The sequence below is a fragment of the Natator depressus genome, chromosome 8 (assembly GCF_965152275.1).
Source record: "Natator depressus isolate rNatDep1 chromosome 8, rNatDep2.hap1, whole genome shotgun sequence".
Taxonomy (NCBI): domain Eukaryota; kingdom Metazoa; phylum Chordata; order Testudines; family Cheloniidae; genus Natator; species Natator depressus.
This window is the reverse complement of record NC_134241.1, coordinates 5099102-5118077: the sequence shown is the minus strand read 5'-3', so window position 1 is coordinate 5118077 and position 18976 is coordinate 5099102. Positions and strand designations below refer to the sequence as shown.

The 18976-nt window shown below is 40.8% G+C and overlaps 1 protein-coding gene across 3 annotated transcripts in view; it reads left to right on the top strand.

Annotated features, from left to right (window-relative positions):
- GRIA1 (glutamate ionotropic receptor AMPA type subunit 1) overlaps nt 1-18976 on the top strand; it is a 155673-nt gene that overhangs the window by 123945 nt on the left and 12752 nt on the right. For all 3 annotated transcript variants that reach the window (XR_012640486.1, XM_074960254.1, XM_074960253.1), the window contains exons 12-13: nt 10966-11164; nt 12162-12409. Coding sequence is in view for 2 of the 3 variants with exons in the window: in XM_074960254.1 (XP_074816355.1) it covers nt 10966-11164; nt 12162-12409 (447 nt within the window). In the remaining variant the exon portion in view is untranslated. The remainder of the gene's footprint in view (nt 1-10965; nt 11165-12161; nt 12410-18976) is intronic.

Below are 18976 nucleotides of genomic sequence, written 5' to 3'. Positions count from 1 at the left end.
GCCATTGATTTCAGTGGGGTCAGGATTTCACCCTACAAGGCTAACTGCGTGGCTGGGATGATTAGGGAATTTTAACACAGTGGCGTGTGGATGGGACACATGGTTACAGATCAGTGTTAGGGTATCATATCACATTGTTGGGCCATGGAACGGTATGGGTCATCACAGAAAGGTGCACTGGAGGACTGAGGTTTCTTAGTAATTGTAGCTATGTGCCCTCCTGTAGCCATAGAGGAATTAACGGAATGTAACTGTCACTCACTGTCAGTCATTAGTCACTATCCACACACGCTGCCCGCCTCCTCCTCCCGTATCTCCCTTATTTGTCATTTTGAATATGTTTTGTAAAGGACGAGCTTGTAAGAGGCCATTTTCTAGGTTATGGAGCAGTCACTTTGATGTGAAGTCTCATTTATTGCATGGAAATTACAGATTTCAAAAGTCACCTACAGGATTTGGATGTCAATTCCAATTAAAATGAACAGACACTCAAATCCCCGAGACCAATCTGACAATCCCATCCTATTTCTGTTGGCTGAAGACCACTGCCCATCTCAGGTCTCAGGCTCATGTAACTATTGAACCCTTTGGCAGGACAGAAGTATGATTCTATTGTAGGTCATAGTGACTACATTAATTATATTGCAGGGGCACCCCAAAGGCATTTTGCATCTTCCAAACATGGAGATGACACAGTACCCACCCCAAAGACTGAATCCATCTGTCTCTATCCCTCCCACCAACTGGTATCCATCAGCACAGCATTGGTCTCTAGTGGCTTAGCGTGCAAATGTGGCGCTAAGGAACAGGAAGCTGCTCTGGCGAAGCCTGCTGGCCAAGCACAAATTCTAATAGTACAAAGCATGTCTTTGACATATTGAAGAAATGTGTCAAAGAGCTTTTCAGCGCTTGCTTAAAAAGTTGATTCTTAAACTGGAAAGTTGGCTACTCGTGAGAGAACTCTGGGGTGATATAATGGGTAGAAGTGGCTACCGGTGCCCTTCGTGGGCTTGAATTTTTCCTTTTGCCCATAAGCATAAAATGTTTGACTGGAGTTTTCTCCTTAATAATCCTCACCCTTAACAATGGCATTAAGAGGTAGAAAGAATGGACTCACAACAGCCACAAGCTTCTCTGCCAATAGTCAATGCTCACTGCTTAAGTGGACAGGACTGAAAGCAGAAGAGACGCACACTGAGTGAAATCCTGGATCTATTGATGTCAACAGCAAAACTTCCATTGATTTTAATGAGCCAGAATTTCACCCACTACTTTAAAGCCAAGATGTCCAGACCTCCTACAGCCTAGTCTATAAGGCCACTAGTAACACTTAGTATTTATAATAAAGTCTCTAGAGCTCTTTATCTACATATTGGCCCAGCCTGAAGGATGCAATCTGCACTTTTGTGAGTCAGTGAGACCAGCGGCACCAGAGGGGAATTCACCCTGGGAGCGGGCAGGAGGCAGTACTGCCTCCTCTCCCCAACAAGGACTTTCACTGGTGCCCCACCAGCAGATGTTGCTGGAAATGTCACTCATTATTCCCATCTATTTGGTGGTTGGAGTGCCTCAGCAGAAGGACGCTTGCACCAGACATGCAGCAGCAGAGTCCAGGAGGTGGATCTGACCCAGTGACTGAATCTTCATGACGCCCACTTAAATTATGAAACTAATATTATTATCACCTGTTTGTAGAAGGGGAAATTGAAGAAGAGAGGTTAAGTGAATTGTCCTTGGTCCCAGGAGGTGGCAGTGCTATCTTGGGATTAGAAATAAAGTGTTCCTGACCTCTAGTCCTTTGCTCAGACTATTAGATGCCCCTCTTCTGTCAGAAATGCAGATTTGGGTGTCTTGAAAAGAGCTATTGCCAGATCCATAAAGTCCCCTTTATACTCAGCACTGCAGCTGCCATGAGATCCAAAGACTAGAGAGAAAAAGAGAGACTGAATAACAGCAAGTGGTGTAATACATTTCTGACTAAGCACGAAAACTCATTTCAGAGAGAGATTTTGCCCAGTGAATAGAAATGGAAGAAAATGAGAATTTGTTCTGTCAAGGAAGGAGGGGTGGGGGAATACCCTACTGTCTAGGGTTGTTAGCCTGAGGACAAACAGAAAGGGAGGAGTAGGCAAACTGTAAAATTTAATAAAACCCGCACAGACTGAAGTCAAATCAGAATGCCGCATGGACTGAAGGCCTTCTGTGTACAATGGCGATATGATTAAATCCATTCTGATTGGGATTCAAACTCGAGATTAATCAGGGAGACTGCTTATTTGCAAATTATATGCATGGTCACTGCACCTTTAAACAGTAAATGGACCCAGAGCAACTTTATATAATGGTTTCTGCTTGGATCCTAGAATAGTTCTCATTCTTCCAATACGCTGGTATTGATAGGCAGTCTGGGCTTCATTATTATATCTGAAGGTATAGCAAAGGATAGTTCCCCAGACAGTGAACAGATAAATGAAAGCTTGGCGCATTCCTGATTTTTCCAATCTCTTAGGGGCTTAAAATGAGACCACAGAATATAATAGATACAGTATTCAGACTTCCATAAGGATATGTTCCCATTACTTAAACCCCTCATATTTGCATAAAATATTCTGATCGGTTGAAGCCTATGTACTCAGCCACATTGAACTAAAAGATGCATTCATTACCACCATGTAAAAAGTTGTGAGGGGGAGTTGGAGAAAGCATAGCTAACATGTGCCATTAAAATGATAGGGGGAAATATGTTCATACACATATACAAGAGGTACTCTTGAGGGTCCTTTTTAACACCAAGGTTTGCAGTCAAAATTCCAAGGCTGTTATGCAGGGAAGCAGAGTTGGTATATTAGTAATATGCAAAAGGTATGCAAAAGGCATTTTGGGCACAATCGTTCCTAAAATCACACAAAACTTCCCTGGCTTTCAGTCTGTTATGAATTCCACACTCTCAGACCCAGTCTGTTAAAATAGCCTCCACTGTTCACAAACCTGGGGCTGATCTGTGGTTTGGGGTTGAAAGTGTGAAATTTGCAATTCTCTATGCTTTCAAAAAGAAGTAAAAAAAATCATTGATTTTGACTGATTTTAGCTTTGAGATTTAGGGTGTGTTTAAATTTGGAACTGGGAGCAAAAGCAGAGGACAAAGCCCCTCACAAATCAGAACCAAAGGAAATATTTTCACTAGATGCCTTGCCAAATCTAACCACCCATGTACATGTGCAATTATCTCTGGTCACTGCCATGTTAATAGACAACTGTCTGAGAACATAGGCTGTGTATGTAGAAGAACAAAAGTTGCATTTGCTCCACAGGTGCCTAAGAGATTTTCTGTCACCATTTTTGCATAAATTCGTTCACTGTCAAATATGTCAGTCGGCTAAATAAGCCTTTATTAGAAATGAATTTAACAGCAAATCTGGGAAATCCTCCCAAAACAGCCATCTCTTTAGAATCCTGGATTTGCATTTCTAATTAAAACGCTGTCAGTTTAAGTGCAATTCTCCAGAAGAAATGAGTTCTAAGAGGGGAAGGGGGGAGAACGGAGAAGCTACTCAAAAAATTTTCAAAGAGATTTATTTTGTATATTTCATGATGATCTTGTTAATCTTTTTTTTAGAAAATGTATTCTGCTAGAGGATTGATGTTCTCTGTAATAAGCTGGCAAAGCACATCCAATTCCTGTTAGGTTCAGTTACCTTCTGTGAGGGATAAGATCAAAGAGCAAATTTTCTGATCTGGGATTGCATTTTGTTTTAAGAAATGAGACATTAGCTGGATGCTTTTCTTTTTCCTGTGAAGAATCCATCAGTGCTAAAACTAGAACACAGAAAACCTTCACTCCATGAGAACTAAGGGGAATTGAAACTTCATCACTGTCAGCAGTGGCTTGGTCATTCTGGGGCCAAACCATCTCACCTGTCAGGCAGGAGAGGAGAGGGGTTTTAAAAACAAGAGTTGAATGTTGGTCAGTGGGATTCATCCTGCAAGAGCAAGAGGAATTGTGGGCTTTAGAACTAAAGCACCATTGGCAGGCTGCCCATAATACCTTAAGATATGGACAGCATTCTGCCTACCTGGCAAATATCCTAAATTTTCACCTGACTGGACACCATTTTTAATTATTAACTTTTACAGACAGGTGAAACTACAGGCCATTTACCAGACAGCCCAAAAGGACAGTAGGTGAATCTGCACTGGGACAGGTGGTGAATGAGGGTATGGGGGGGGGGGGGGGAAGGGAAGTCAATGCCAAGGAGGAGGCATGTTGTCTGTGTCCTAACCTTATGGCTGTTGTCCTGGCCTGTGACCCTGGCATTCCTCCCTGCTTCTCCTTTAAGTCTCTGGCCAGTGGACGGTGGGCATGTTCACGAATACAATAACAAACACTGAATGGCACAAAAATGATGCTATTGAAAACAATGCTTTGGTGTCCAGATATAGAAATTCTCAAGAAATACCCTGGGGCAGATACTCAAAGGCAGTGGTGACAGGAGACAGGGTGGCCAAGGAACTGGTTTCAGCTCTCCCAGTCCTCATGCATGTTAGATCTTCAGAGGAGGGCCTTTAACTTGCACTACTGGCATAAGCTCCTTGGCAGTGGTGGATGGGGCAGAGAGAAGCTCCACACTGCTATGTGCCCATCCTATCCTTGGAACATCCCTCACCCTTTTCACTCCACGCCAGGTGTGAGAGATATAGCTGGCACAACAACTAGGTCTCTACGAACGGAGAGCTCCTCTGCACAGGGAGAATGATCCTCCAGAAAAAAAATTATGGAACAGTTTTCTACTGAAAGATGTGCTTTAGTGGAAACCTAAACATTCTGTGGGAACATGTTACTTCTGGCATAGTTGTTCATGGGAAAAAATTGCAACAAATCATTATTGAAACAAAATGAGAAAGTCAAAATGAATTTCTCCTTTCACTTTGATAACACTGAAACATTTTGTTTCGATAAGGTAGAACAATTGGATATGACACTATCATTTCAATTCATTTAATTTAGACTGATAATATGAAAATTAATATTTTACTTTAACATCATATAGATTATCTTGCACACAATAGTTTACTGTAGTGTAAAATTCTAAACAAAATTAATTGAAATGATAAAGAAGAAATGAAACATTTTTACTTTATCAAAATGAAATGTTTCAATGGTCCCAAATTGAAATTTGTCAGAATATTCATTTCATAGGAAATTTCAGAATTTCCTGCTTTTCATTCCAATTTGGATTTTTTCCCCAAATGTCAGAACTTCCCACAGAATGAAAATCCCGGTTCCTGACCAGCTCTGATGCGGCACAAAGTGGAAATAGAAAACCAAAAAATTCAGCACTCAACTCCTACAGGAACATGGTACCTGGAGGACTTCAGTGTTATTCCATTGGAGAGATGGGCCTTGCTAGCTGGCAGTAATAAGGGTAATAGAAAATCAGCAGTGGGCAGAGGGCATGGGGTGATTATGGCCAGCCAGATAAAGTTGGAAGAAGAGCCCCAGGGGTCTCAATTTGGAATGTGTAGAAAAGAATTGCTCTGATGGCAGAGGAAGCAATGCGGCAAAACAAATCAAAACAAAACCCCATCTGGTTAATCTAGCTATGTCATCATTTCCCACATCCCAGAGTCAGCCAAACAAGCCTCTTGTTGCACTATTATCCTCTCCGCTTATTACTTGCAAGGATTGTATTCGGTTTAAAAAGGCTGCTGTTCCCAAGTATTAATACAGTCATCATTATGAATGAATACAAGAGTTAAATACACCGATCCAAATGTCAAGACCTGGAGCGTATCTTTGTGAGGGCTAAAGGATGTGGGCACAGAAATCTTTCCTTACTTCAATAGAGTGCTCAGTCACTAACAGCAGTTTCAGAACAGTGGAAAGCTGACTAACCCAACGTTATGCTTGGCATGGACTAGGAGACATGAGAATACTCAATGCAAGGGAATTCAAACCTCATACTGCCTATTAATATAAAGCAGTATAAAGACACACAATAGACTTTGTTGGGGCTTGACCTTCAGAGCAATTGGTTTAAAAAATGGGACTTGGTCTCCTAAGTCACTTAGGCACTTTTGAAACCTGTATCCATGGTGATAGCATGGCTGCCTCTTTTCAGTCTACAGATGCAACAGGGCAAGGGCTATAAAATATGTTACATAAGCTGCCGTTGTCTTCTCCGTCATTTCAATTTGGTAAGCAGTACCATTGTTCTTCTGAGCATGGGTTCAGAGTCTGGCTAGTCTATCTGTGTACCCCCAACAGTCCAAATTGAGAACCTTCTGCTTAACATATGTCACTGATATCGAATCGTAGAAATGCCCAGTAGGTTTATATCCAATTGTGTGATGTTTCATCATGGACATTTCCCCTTCATTATTATTATTTACTTGTCCTGTGGTAGTGCCCATTCATGGGCCAGAATCCCATTGCGCTAGGTGCTGTACAAACACAAACCTAAAAGATAGCCTCTGCCCCAAAGAGCTTGCAATCTGAGTCAATTCATTATTATGTACTCGCAGAGGCCTTGATTTAAGGTTTCTAACTCTAAGTTACAAATCTAGCAATGGGGACAAAATGTTGCTTTTCAACTTTGTCTCTGATGAACCATTACATAACAAGGCATAACCATGTTTGAGATTTTTGTTGCTTCCACTTGTGGTTAGGCACATTGCTATGACACTAGGATGAGTGGCTGTCTCCATTGGGTGTCATCTTCTGTGGGGAGCAGATGCAAATACCCCATTGTTACTTATTTATCCAGCTCATGACAGGTGCATGATCTGGAAGCAAAAGCCATCTGCAGCTCACAGTAGGCAACCCCTAAGTGATAAATGAATAAAGAATCAGGTAATGATGTCTGCAGTCTAAAGGCTGGGGTCCAGTTAACTGCAGCTGACAGGAATTAAACAAGTCACAAATGTATCCCAGCTTCATCAGGGAAGAAAAGCGGTATAATTGCAGCTGGAGGATGAATGTAATAATTAGCTGTGCAAGTGTTGCTTGCCAGGTTGAAGTGGCCGTCATCATCAGAAATTGTTGGATTTGGCGTTATCCAGTTACTCTTGTTTGGTGCCTCTATTGCCTTTTACAAATGCTTCCTTCCCCAAACACACGTCATCTAGACTAATTAGGGAAACATTTGGGGGTTTTTTTTGTTTCTTGCAGATCCAAAGGTGTGTTCACTGAACCCATCGACTCCTCCCCACTCCCTCCACCATTTATTAAAAGTAACGTGTTGTGAACTCTGGTGAAAGGTGTTGGAGTTGACAGACCTGGAGACTGAAATCCTCTGCGGAAAGAATGTTGTGTTAGTTCACATTTCCCCACATCATTCCTTAACTCTGATTTAGAATGACCACCTCTTGGGGAGAGACAAGGTGGGGGAGATAATATGTTTTATTGAACCATCTTCTGTTGGTGAGAGAGAGACATTTTCAAGCCACACAGAGCTCTTCTTCAGATCTGGAAAAGGTACTCCAAGCATCAGAGAGCTCTGTGTGGCTTGAAAGTTTTTCTCTCTCACTGACAGAAGTTGGTCAAATAAAACATATTACCTCACCAACCTGGTCTCTCTAATATCTTAGGACCAACAGAGCTATAACTACACTGCATACACCTCTATGGGAGGCAGTTCTGTCCCTGGGACCATCTAGTCATTGGCCATTTTGCTGAGATAGCCAACAACTCATCTGGGTCAAGGCAACTAACCTGTGTCACGCTGGGTTCTGAACAGCTGCAAGATGGTCACAATATAACAGTGTCCTACCTTCATGAAACCTGTCCTATATTAAAAATATGGGGTTCTTATTGCTTTGTAAGAGGTGATTTTTTTTAAAGAAAAGAAACTATCACCTTTATGAACATCACTTCAGAGGTAGGTTATATGTACTAGATCAGGGAGCGGGATTCTACATGAGACTATATATTCCACTGCTTTGAAATTTTTCACCTCCAGCTCAGGTTTCAGGTGATAATGGTTTGCTGACATCATACAAGCAGCATGCAATATACATGACTGGTTAAGCAAGCCTTAGGACTGAAGTAGCCAGGGGGGCTACAGATCAGCACTGAGATGCCGTGGCAGAGGGGCTGGAAAGCCACTTGCCCAGTGTCTGTCTCAAGCCAATTCTACTTTCATAAGCAATCATTTCACTCTCAAATCTGGAAGAAGAAAAAACAATGTAAAGTCAACAGTTTGCTGTTTTGTCCCTGTTATTTACTGTGGCTCTATTTCCTGCACACTGCTCTCTCTGCACTTTGTGAAAACGGCTCTGATTGCTCTTCCAGGAGTGTGAAGCTGAGAGTGTGTTTGATGCTTTGGCTTTTATTTCCCCAGTATTAAAAATGTGTGGTTGCCCTTCTGCAAATTGCAAATGTATTCAGAAGAGTTTTGTTGCTGAGCAAATTTGGTCCCTGGTTTCCATTAAGTGGTGTCTCTCTGGGCTCAAAGAATGGCAATTTTGACCAAAGGGATTTCAGGTCAGATTGATATAAATGAGATGACATGATATCTGAGAGAACAGCTACTCCCACATCCGCGAGAGATTTAAAGATAGCCTGGACAAAGCAGTAATATACAATATAGAGGAGCGGTGCAGGGAACAGACTACTTTATTTCACTCTTTTTCCATCTCTGATTTCTGCAATTAGTGAAGTGTGGGGTTTGTTTGTTTGTTTGTTTCCCTAGTTGGAGCAATGGAGTGTGGAGTTTTGTTTGCCAATTGTTTGCCATTAGCCCACAATGACTTCTAGAAAGCATGGCAGCTGGATCCATTAACTCATGCAAACCCAGACACAGGATGGAATGGATGTTGACATGTGTCATCACCGTGTCTGTCATTTAAAGGCTATATCTCCATTGCCATAGTCCAGGCCAGATTTCAGGGCAGTGACAGATTTCAGGGCACTCCATCTATCTCCATCTACCAAAGATGTTAAAGAGACACACTGCAGGGAGAAAAGGTTGATGTCACAGGAGGGAGGCAGTGTTTCTGATAGGTAACCCCTTCCTTGCCAGCCTGGCTGCATAAAGTAACATTATGGTTTCCTTCCTGCCTGAGATGTGTTTGGCTAAAAAGGAAAGAGCACAAGCAATCTGGGGAGGGAGCATCATTATTAAAGTCCCTTTTAAAACAGAATCTTCCCTTTAAAATGATATTAAAATGTTTGACTGCAGTAAATTAATTCCTGCTTGAGCTATCTATCTGTCTGTCTCCAAATGCCTAGAATAATTTGGCAATCTGACTGGAGAGACAATGCAGTAGATTCATAGATTATAAAGCCAGAAAGGACGGTTATGATCGTTGAGTTTGACCTCCTGCATAACACAGGACAAAGAACCTCACATGCTGAACTCTGCATCAAGCCCATGACTTCTGTCTGAGCTATAGCATATTTTTGAGCAAGCTATCAGGTCTTGATTTACAGACTCCAAGTGATGGAGAATTTCCCTTGTCTCTTGGATGTATTAAAATTCATATTGTTCAGATGAGCCTAGTTTACCAAGCAATCCAGATCAGTCTATATAACTGACATGTGCCATGACTATTTACCACTCCACCAATTTTCATATCATCTGTACATTTTACCAGAAATGATTTTATGTGTTCTTCCAGGTCACTGACAAAGATATTTAACAGCATTGGGCCAATGAGCAACGACCCTGAGGGTCTCCCATAGAAACATTCTCATTGGCTAATGATTTCCCATATACAGTTAATTTTTGTGATCTAAAATTTAACCAGTTGTTAATCCATTTAGATATGTGCTACACTGATTTTGTATAGTTTTTTTAAAAGAAAGTCATGCAGAACTAAGTCAAATGCCTCACTGAAGTCTAATTATATTATGTCAATGCAGTTTTCTTTATCAACCAAACTTGTGATCTCAGACAAAAAAAAGATGTTTGTGTAACCAGACCTATTTTCCATAAAATCATGCTGGTTGTCATTAGTTATGGTACCATTCTTTAATTCGCTACTCATTGCATCCCATAGCAGCCTTTCCATGATTTTGCCCGGGATTTATGTCAGCATCTAGTTACCCATGTCATCTCATTTATCCCTTTTAAATATGGGTATGACATTAGCTTTTAGCCAGTGCTCTGGAACTTTCCTGATGTTCCAAGATTTGTTAAAAATCAGCATTAATGTTTCAAAGAGTGTCTCGGCCCATTCTTTTAATACTCTTACAAGTACTCAGACAGAATAATACAAATTATCCTGTTCTTCAGATTTAAAAATGTTTAATTTAATAGTTGCTGTTTAATTTCCTCCCTAGTTACTTATGGAAAATAAAGTATTTCATTATGACTGTAAGATATGAATTACATCATCCCGTTTCTTTCCAAATGGGCTCAGTACAGGAATAACTTGGTGAAATGTAATAGCCTGTGATATACAGGAGGTCAGATTAGATTACCTGATGGTCCTTCTAGCCTTAAATTTCATGAACCTAGGAATCAAATACAGAATAGAAACATTTATTAAATATTTCTGCCTTTTCTGCACATGACTGATCATTTTACCATCCTTATCTAGCATTGGACATATATCATTGCTAGGATTTCACTTGTTCCTGATACATGTAAAGAATTCTGTCTGAGGTAGGTACTACCCTACCCAGGAATTTAAAGTTTCCTATTGTTTGTTGCTGTGTTTTGCTATTTTTTTCATCTGAATGAAAATTAAAGAAAATGTTACTGTGCAAACACTATTTTTCACCAGCAGTGATCATTTTGTTTCACTCAAGCCTGTGTCTTGACACATGTAGCAAGGAAATAGAGAGAGAAGCATTCTCCCATTTTGACACCGAGCTTCCCAGGAAACAGGTGTAAGAGCTGGCATTGCTCAGCAGTCGCTGATAGGGTGTTAAGCCCCATACCACACTTCTGGCCTATCTCACCGAATTGTATCTTCTACTCCTTCATCCTGATTCCCCTCAACCTTCCCTTTTGTCTTTAGATCCCTCTCTGGCCGCATAGTTGGTGGTGTCTGGTGGTTTTTTACCTTGATCATCATCTCTTCCTACACGGCTAACCTGGCTGCCTTCCTGACAGTGGAGCGGATGGTGTCCCCCATAGAGAGTGCAGAAGACTTAGCCAAGCAGACAGAGATTGCCTACGGGACCCTGGAAGCTGGGTCAACTAAAGAATTTTTTAGGGTAAGAGAAAATGGTTAAGACTTTCATATACAAAACAAAAAGATCATGTCAGCCTTTGTGCCATTCCATGGAAACGACAGATCATGAAGTTTGCTGAGTACTGTAAATAACCTAGAAACATACAGTAATTACATGCTTCTGCACATTACTGAGTAATTATACTTAGCAGTTCCAAAAGTAATTACCCTGTGACTTGCAACTCAAGTTTACAGAATAATAAATCTTTTGTTTGCCCTGTAATTAAATGGAACCACTTACCATATATAAATACACTGCCATTATGTATGGCAGAAGCATACATAGCAGAGCCAGAAAAGATTATGTTGGCTATCCAGTCTACCTCCTTCATTTTGCTTCCTACAACATTCCCATTAATGTCTCCTCAAACATCTGCAGGGATGGAAACCTTACCACTTCCCTTGGGAGTCTGTTCTGCCATCCAATTGCTCTTATTTTTAAGCACATTTCCCTAACATCTAGTCTGAACATTAGCTTCTCATCCTACCATCGTTGGCATCTAAATACTTTTCTTATTTCCAAGTATACTGGTGTACTCAAAGTACAGTATTTATAGGCTGTGATAATCCCTCCACTCCTTCCTGTGACTTCTCTTTTCTGGTAGAGGGTATGCTCTCCCTCCACACCAGGGACTCTGTGGAGAATTCTGCTTGCTGAAAATCCCACCTCCCATTGTTCCCTCTAGGGAGATATAGCCCCACGCTGCTCATGCCTAACAGACACAATCCAGCCCTGGGTGAATGACACTCATTGCTAGATTGTTCTTATCCTGAAATTGCTTGAAGCAAATGACACCGAGAGCTTGAGGGGTATTTGAGCTCTTTGACCTAAAGTCACTTATTAAACTATTTCTAACATAGCTGGCCTTCCTTACTAATACAAACCACAGGTACACGCTCAAGCCAACTCTGAGTCTCCCCTGGTACACAAGCCTCTGCTTCCAGGCTAATACATGCTGGGTTTGTGTTGCCCCATGCAGCGATCTAAAATCGCCGTGTTTGAGAAGATGTGGACGTACATGAAATCAGCAGAACCCTCCGTTTTTGTGAGGACCACAGAAGAGGGGATGATCCGGGTGAGGAAGTCAAAAGGGAAGTATGCCTACCTCCTGGAGTCCACCATGAATGAGTATATAGAGCAGCGCAAGCCATGTGACACCATGAAGGTGGGAGGTAACTTGGATTCCAAAGGCTATGGCATTGCAACACCGAAGGGGTCTGCACTGAGGTAAGTAGCCTGGATTTGCTTTTCCTTGCCATGCAGCCCAATAAATCAATGTGTCCACACAGTTCAATCTCCATTGCCATATTAATCATGAAAGCAGGGAGTGTAAATCCTCAGCATGAGGCCATTAAACTACATGACTCCTGCTCAACAGTGATGGGAGTGACTAATTCTTCAAACTCTGCATATGGAAATTGGCCTCCGACTGGCCCATTCATTATGAATGCAGCTGCACTCCTTAAGGGATTTTGCAGCATCGTAACCATTGATTAATAAAGCATTATTTTGAAGCGAGGCTCATCCTGTGGTGTGTGAAATGCCCATCTTTGCAATGTATGGGATGGCTCTGGTTTGGATCCATGCTTAGAGAGATTCTTGTGGTAACAGTATTTGTGTATGTGTGTGTGTATGTGTGTGTGTGTGAAAAGAAATGCTAACACATGAGGACAACATGAAAAATGAAGCGTTCTCATCCTTGCTAAAAACAACAATTAATTACAAGAGTTCAGTGCAGATGCTGAGTTTAGGGCTCTTGACATCTTCCAGGAGGTACAAGTCCAACATTTCTGAACCCAAAACAGTAATTGCCAAAGGCCTGTACCAAAGCACCATCACAAATATTTTTGAAGGCTTTTTTTAAAAAAACCCTTAGAAGGCACAAAATCCAGATCTTTAGTACGGTTACAAATACAAAAGAATATGGGAAGAAGATTATTATGGAGGCAACATTTTCACACCTGAGTGCTTACAGTTTGCTACCTGAACCTATGCACCAAGATAAGTGCTGTTGTATCTTTAGCATGTAGGGAAAGAGGGGGTTGTTTTTGTTTTGTTTTGTTTGGGGATTTTGTTTTTAATTAAAGCGGTTTTTCTTCCTGCCTTTTTTAACATTAAGAAATTCAGGCCTTTTCTGCCCTGAAAGACTCTATGGACAGCTGGAGGCCTAGTAGGTTTATGACATCAGAAAACTTAAAAAAAGGAAAAAGAAACCTCATTGAAGGAAGGTAGAAGTGATTGTCTTTTCATCAGACTGTTTAAAACACTTTTCAATTCATTTCATTAACACTTGGAAGGAAAGATGTCTTTGGCCTTGTCTGTATTGAGATTTAGCCATTGCTGGCCAGTAATTGGGGTGGCAGTGCTGAAGCAAACCTGCATGTAGAGGTAAGAAAAGCTGTGATTTGCACCATTTGAACTTATCCCACTTTCAAGCAGGGAGAAACCTGAACCGGTGCAAATCATGGCTTTCCGTGTATCTCCAGTTGGGGTTAGCACCAACGCAGCTATGCTAGTTGCTGGCCTGTGATGGCTGAACGGGGGCTACTCTAAAGCATAGACAAGATCTTACTCATGGATTCAACCCTGTCCCCCCTTCAGTTAAGGACAGAGCCAGCTCCCAATCGACAGGTGTATGTCCTCCAATCAGTCTTCCATCAAAAATCAAGGAAGGACAAGGCTTGACATTATTGCTATTTTTAAGGTAAAAAAGTCAAGCAAAAGAAAAACAATGTAGGAAAGCAATGTACAAAAGCATCAGTTAGAGAATAATTTTCACTTTCAAAACTCAGTGAGGCATTAAACACAATGGACCAGATCCTGAGGTGCCACTGACTTCAATGGGAGTTTTGCCTAAGTGAAAACTGAGTGAGGAGCTCGGGATCTGTCCTGATGGAAAGTAAAATAAGCTTCAAGTGATCAGAATGCCGCTGACAGCTCCACCCTTTGTCAGAATAGAATGCAGAAGAACTAGAGGATAGAAAAGGATCTAAAAAGCCTGGTGGTCTGAAGCCCACCTGTGTCCCATCAAACTTCAGGATTTCACCTACTCGGGTGCAGCATGAGCAGCTTCCTTATTCTTTTATTGGCCTTGCAACTTATATATTGGGATGCCACTTTCTTTCCAAAATGCTATGAATCCTAATACCATCTACAGTAATTGTCACAAAATCCTACCCTCCTGCCTGCAGTCTGAAAAATTGTACCCTTGTTTGGGTCACGCTTTCAGTTAAAGTTCCATTTATAAAGGGTTTTTAAATGATCACGAGGTGTTTATAAGCATGTCGCAGACATGAGTAGTATGTGTTGTAGATGGTTACAAGCATCTCAGAGAATGAGTTAAAGATGGTGATAAGACCTGGAGATAAGCAATCTATTGCCCTATGGGACTCCATTGCAATTGATTAATCATTTACTAAAACATCTATTGATCAGTATATAACCCTTTATAAATGGAGGCTTAATAGTGACTGATACTTGTTCACTGACTATAAACTAATGTGGAGAATTTTAAACTGGGGTCCTAGGTCACTAGCACCCTGCAAACCATTTTCTAGTGAAGATCTGGTTGGTTTTATTGGGCCTGATCCCACTGACATCAAGGGGCACTCAATCAGGGCCATGGTTTCCAGCTTTAAAAATGCATTAAATACTTTCCATGTCAGCAAGTGCTGTAGCTGCCCCCAGAGATGTGGCTAGTTTGTGAATGGAGAGCAGGTGGTCCTCAAGACAATCTTTCTATTAAAATGTTGTCCAGGCTATGAAATTCTTTGGGTCTCTCCATACTAATGTGCATGCACTATCACAGCTTCAGGGCTTTTGCCAGCATACTCTCGCCAATATTTATTTTCCATCTTGCAAATATGGAAATTAAGAGGCAGGACTAATGTGCAAAAAACAGTCTGTCCTGCAATGTTCAGGATGTAAGGAAGCCATTAGTAATGCTTTTAACAACAACAACAAAAAAAAACAATCCACCAGCAAAACTACAAGAGGGGAATGCAAAAGAATCAGCTCAATCCAGCTAATCCATATATCTCTTTGCTGGGCAGGAGAATACAACATTTCTGCTGTTTCTTTTTTGCATCATAACCTCTGTTAACTGAATGTGGAACCAATTCCCAAACCAGTCTAACAGCAAAGGAGGAATGCTTGATTTTCCATTTGACCTGTTGGTGTTTCTTTGAAACAGGTGCTGTCCATTTTCTGTCCCATTATGTTTGTTTTGTTTCACTGTTGTTTTATTTGTCAAGCTTTTGGTATTTTCTTTACAGTCATCATATGATGTGTGTCTTCACCATAGGGCCCTGCACACAACAGAGTGCACTGAACAAGGTGACACTCAGACACCCAGGGAACAAATCCTAATCACTGGCTGAGGGAGTTTAGAGGCCCTGATCTTGTTTCCTTTCAAGTCAACAGGAGTTTCAACATTGGCTTCAATGGGAGCAGGATCAGTTTCACAAGAAGGAAGTTTTCTTGCTATTTCCTGAGACGCTATGGGCATATCATGTATGCTATCAATAATTAAAGCTGTTTATTTGTCATGGCAAAAAATGAGAAAAGTCGTTTTAGTTTAACCCAAAAAAAGAAAATTCATAATACATGTAAGTGGGACTACTATTGCCAGTTTGCATTAATAAGTTAAAAACATATAAAAGTAGCAACCACATGTAGGATATACAAACCACTGCCACTGTGTTCTGTTTGATAAAGGATGTTATACATTCCTAAAGACATGGGGCCTGAGTCATCACTAGATTATGCCAACATCTTTATACAAAGTAAAGCTCGTTGGTACAGAAAGACATTTTAATACACTGCAAAGAGCTGGACTGATATCAGCTTAAACTATTTAATAATATTTAACCAGTGGTTAAAATCATTTAAAAGCTTAGGTCATTCACCCGTACTCCACTACACTGGATATACACAGAGACATAGTTGTAAACATTCATTAGGGGTAAAAGGAGGATTTGCTTACCGGCCAGTCCCCAGAATGAGAAATGAGGATCTCCAACTTCATATTTACACATCAACCATCGGTTCTGGCTTGCATCATAGTCCACATTCCTCCTAAGATTGAAAGCACTTGAGTCAGTATGTTTGGTAAGATCTAAATTCTCTCCATAATAATGTTTTGATCACTTATGAAATCCTAGCTATCAGGCTTTGTAGTCCTTTTTTCTTTCATCCAAAGTTGATTCCTTCACTTTATGTCTTTTGAGAGCTAGGTGATTGAATTTTAGATCAGATTTAATCTTTTCCTTCTTTATTTCTGCATGGAAGCCATAAGAGAACAGATAAAATATCCTTTTTCGGTGGCAAAAGTGATATTGAGAGCCTGCTCCTTCTCCCACTGAAGTTAGCAGGAATTTTGACCTTGACTTTAATGGGAGCAGGGTTGGAAACCTCGACACACAACCTTCATCCTATAGCACACGCACACCTCCCTCCCCATCCATCAGCTCAGTGTCAGATATGTCGGGCTGCCAGGAGTTAGTGGAAGAGAGCTCCCTTCCCCAACTCCCCCAGATTAACCTGGTTTTGGACATCATTCAGTATCGAATGGGTAAATCTGGTGCTTTGGGGAACAAAACAATAATGCAAAGCCAAATTGTCCAAAATCGGTTAAAGTCAATGAAATAACACCCACAATATGAGTCTCTAATTCACATTTTAAAAAGAAACAGCAATGTATTAGGGAGGGAGAAATAGGACTGCTCTTGTTTTGGAATTGGCTTCCTGGTCTTTCAGCAAAGTTCTCCAGAGGCGCTATAAACTTGTGTGTCAGCTTTTCCAAATCCCATAAACTAATAAAAATGTTCCCTGTCAAAAATCCACCTAAAATGACACATTTCAGAGAAAATAAGTAGCAGGAAGCTAAATCTTTCCTCAAGGACCCTGTCACTGTGAAATATCAGAGGCTTCCTATACTCCTTGTGAACTGGAGAGAGAACCAATTACTTTAAAAGAAATCTCTTCAGAAAAAATTAATAAAATGTATAACACATGGCACAAAATATCATCAGAGTGATTTTTACATTCAGAGGCTCTACAGAGGATTTACTGTGTTAATATCATATGCCTATATAGGAATTACATACTCTTTCAGATCATCCATTAGCTACATCTTCTGCAAATTGTTCATCAGAGATTGCTGTGCTAATTAACTTCCATTCTGCTTTAGAAGACAGAAATAATCATGTGTGTTACTAGATTATTCATTACTTTTACATACAACTTACCATGTATAGTCACTGTCACTGCATTTAACTCATAACTTAGGGTAGATCTACTCTGCAAAAACAAAAAAGATGTGTTTTTAACTTTAATTCAGGTTAAAAGAGCAATGAAAACTTGGCAATTTAGCTTTTAACTCAGCTTACCAGCTTGAGTTCAACCCCAGGCTGCCCTTTAGGCTTTAGCCGAGTTGCTGTGTCTTCACACCTGCTATTTTAACCTGAATTAACTATCCCGAGTTAAGAACACACCTTGGGTTTTTCTGGGTTTTTTGTGCAGTGTAGATATGCCCTAATTTACACAAGTAGAGTGAATCACCAGACACCTTTCCCCAGAGAGCCCAGATATTTTACTGGCTTTTCAGCATTTGCTGTATGGAGTCCGTCAGAGTAAAAAAACTAAAATGATACAAAATTACCATGGCACACATTAAATGGATTCAAAACTGGCTAACTGATAAGTCTCAAACTGTAACTGTAAACCAGGAGTTGCCATCAAGCAGGTCTGTTTCCAGTGCGTCTCACAGGGATCTGTTCTTGGTCCTATGCTGTTTAACATTTCATCGGTGACCTGGAAGAAAACATAAAATCATCACTGATCAAGTTTTCAGATGCCACAAAAATTGGAGGAGTTGTAAATAATGAAGAGGTCAGGTCACTGATTCAGAGTGATCTGGATCACGTGGTAAAATGAGCACAAGCAAACAATATGCATTTTAATACGGCTAAATGTAAATGTATCCATTTAGGAACAAAGAATGCAGGCCATGCTTTCAGGATCGGAGACTCTGTCCTGGGAAGCAGTGACTCTGAAAAAGATTTGGGGTTCATGTTGGAAAATCTGCTCCCAATGTGACCCTGTGGCCAAAAGAGCTGATGCGATCCTGGGATGCATAAACAGGGGAATCTCAAGTAGGAGCAGAGAGGTTATTTTACGCCTGTATTTGGCACTGGAGTGACCGCTGCTGGAATAATGCATCCAGTTCTGGTGTCCACAATTCAAGAAGGATGTTGATAAATTGCAGAGGGTTCAGAGCAGCGCCATGAGAATGGTCAAAGAATTAGAAAATATGCCTGATAGTGACAGAGTCAAGGACTCAATCTATTTAGCTCAACAAAGAGATGGGTAAGGGTGACTTCATATCAGTTTATAAGTACCTACAAGGAGAACAAATATTTAATAATGAGCTCTTCAGTCTATCAGACAAAGGTCTAACACAACCCAATGTCTGGAAGCTTAAGCTAGGCAAATTCAGACTGGAAATAAGGTAGAATTTTTTAATAGCGAAGGTAATTAACCATTGGAACAATTTACCAAGGATCATGGCGGAGTCTCCATCACTGACCATTTTTAAATCAAGACTGGATGTTTTTCTAAAAGATCTGCTCTAGGAATTATTTTGGGCAAGTTCTATAGCCTGAGGAATCTATGAATCTATAAGGCTATTTATTGTTTGAGGGGTCAACACTCCATCTCTTCCAAGCTCTGTAAAGCCTTCTCATGATTGTTTCTCACTCTGCCTGTCCTTTTTCCTATATCTGATGTGAGATC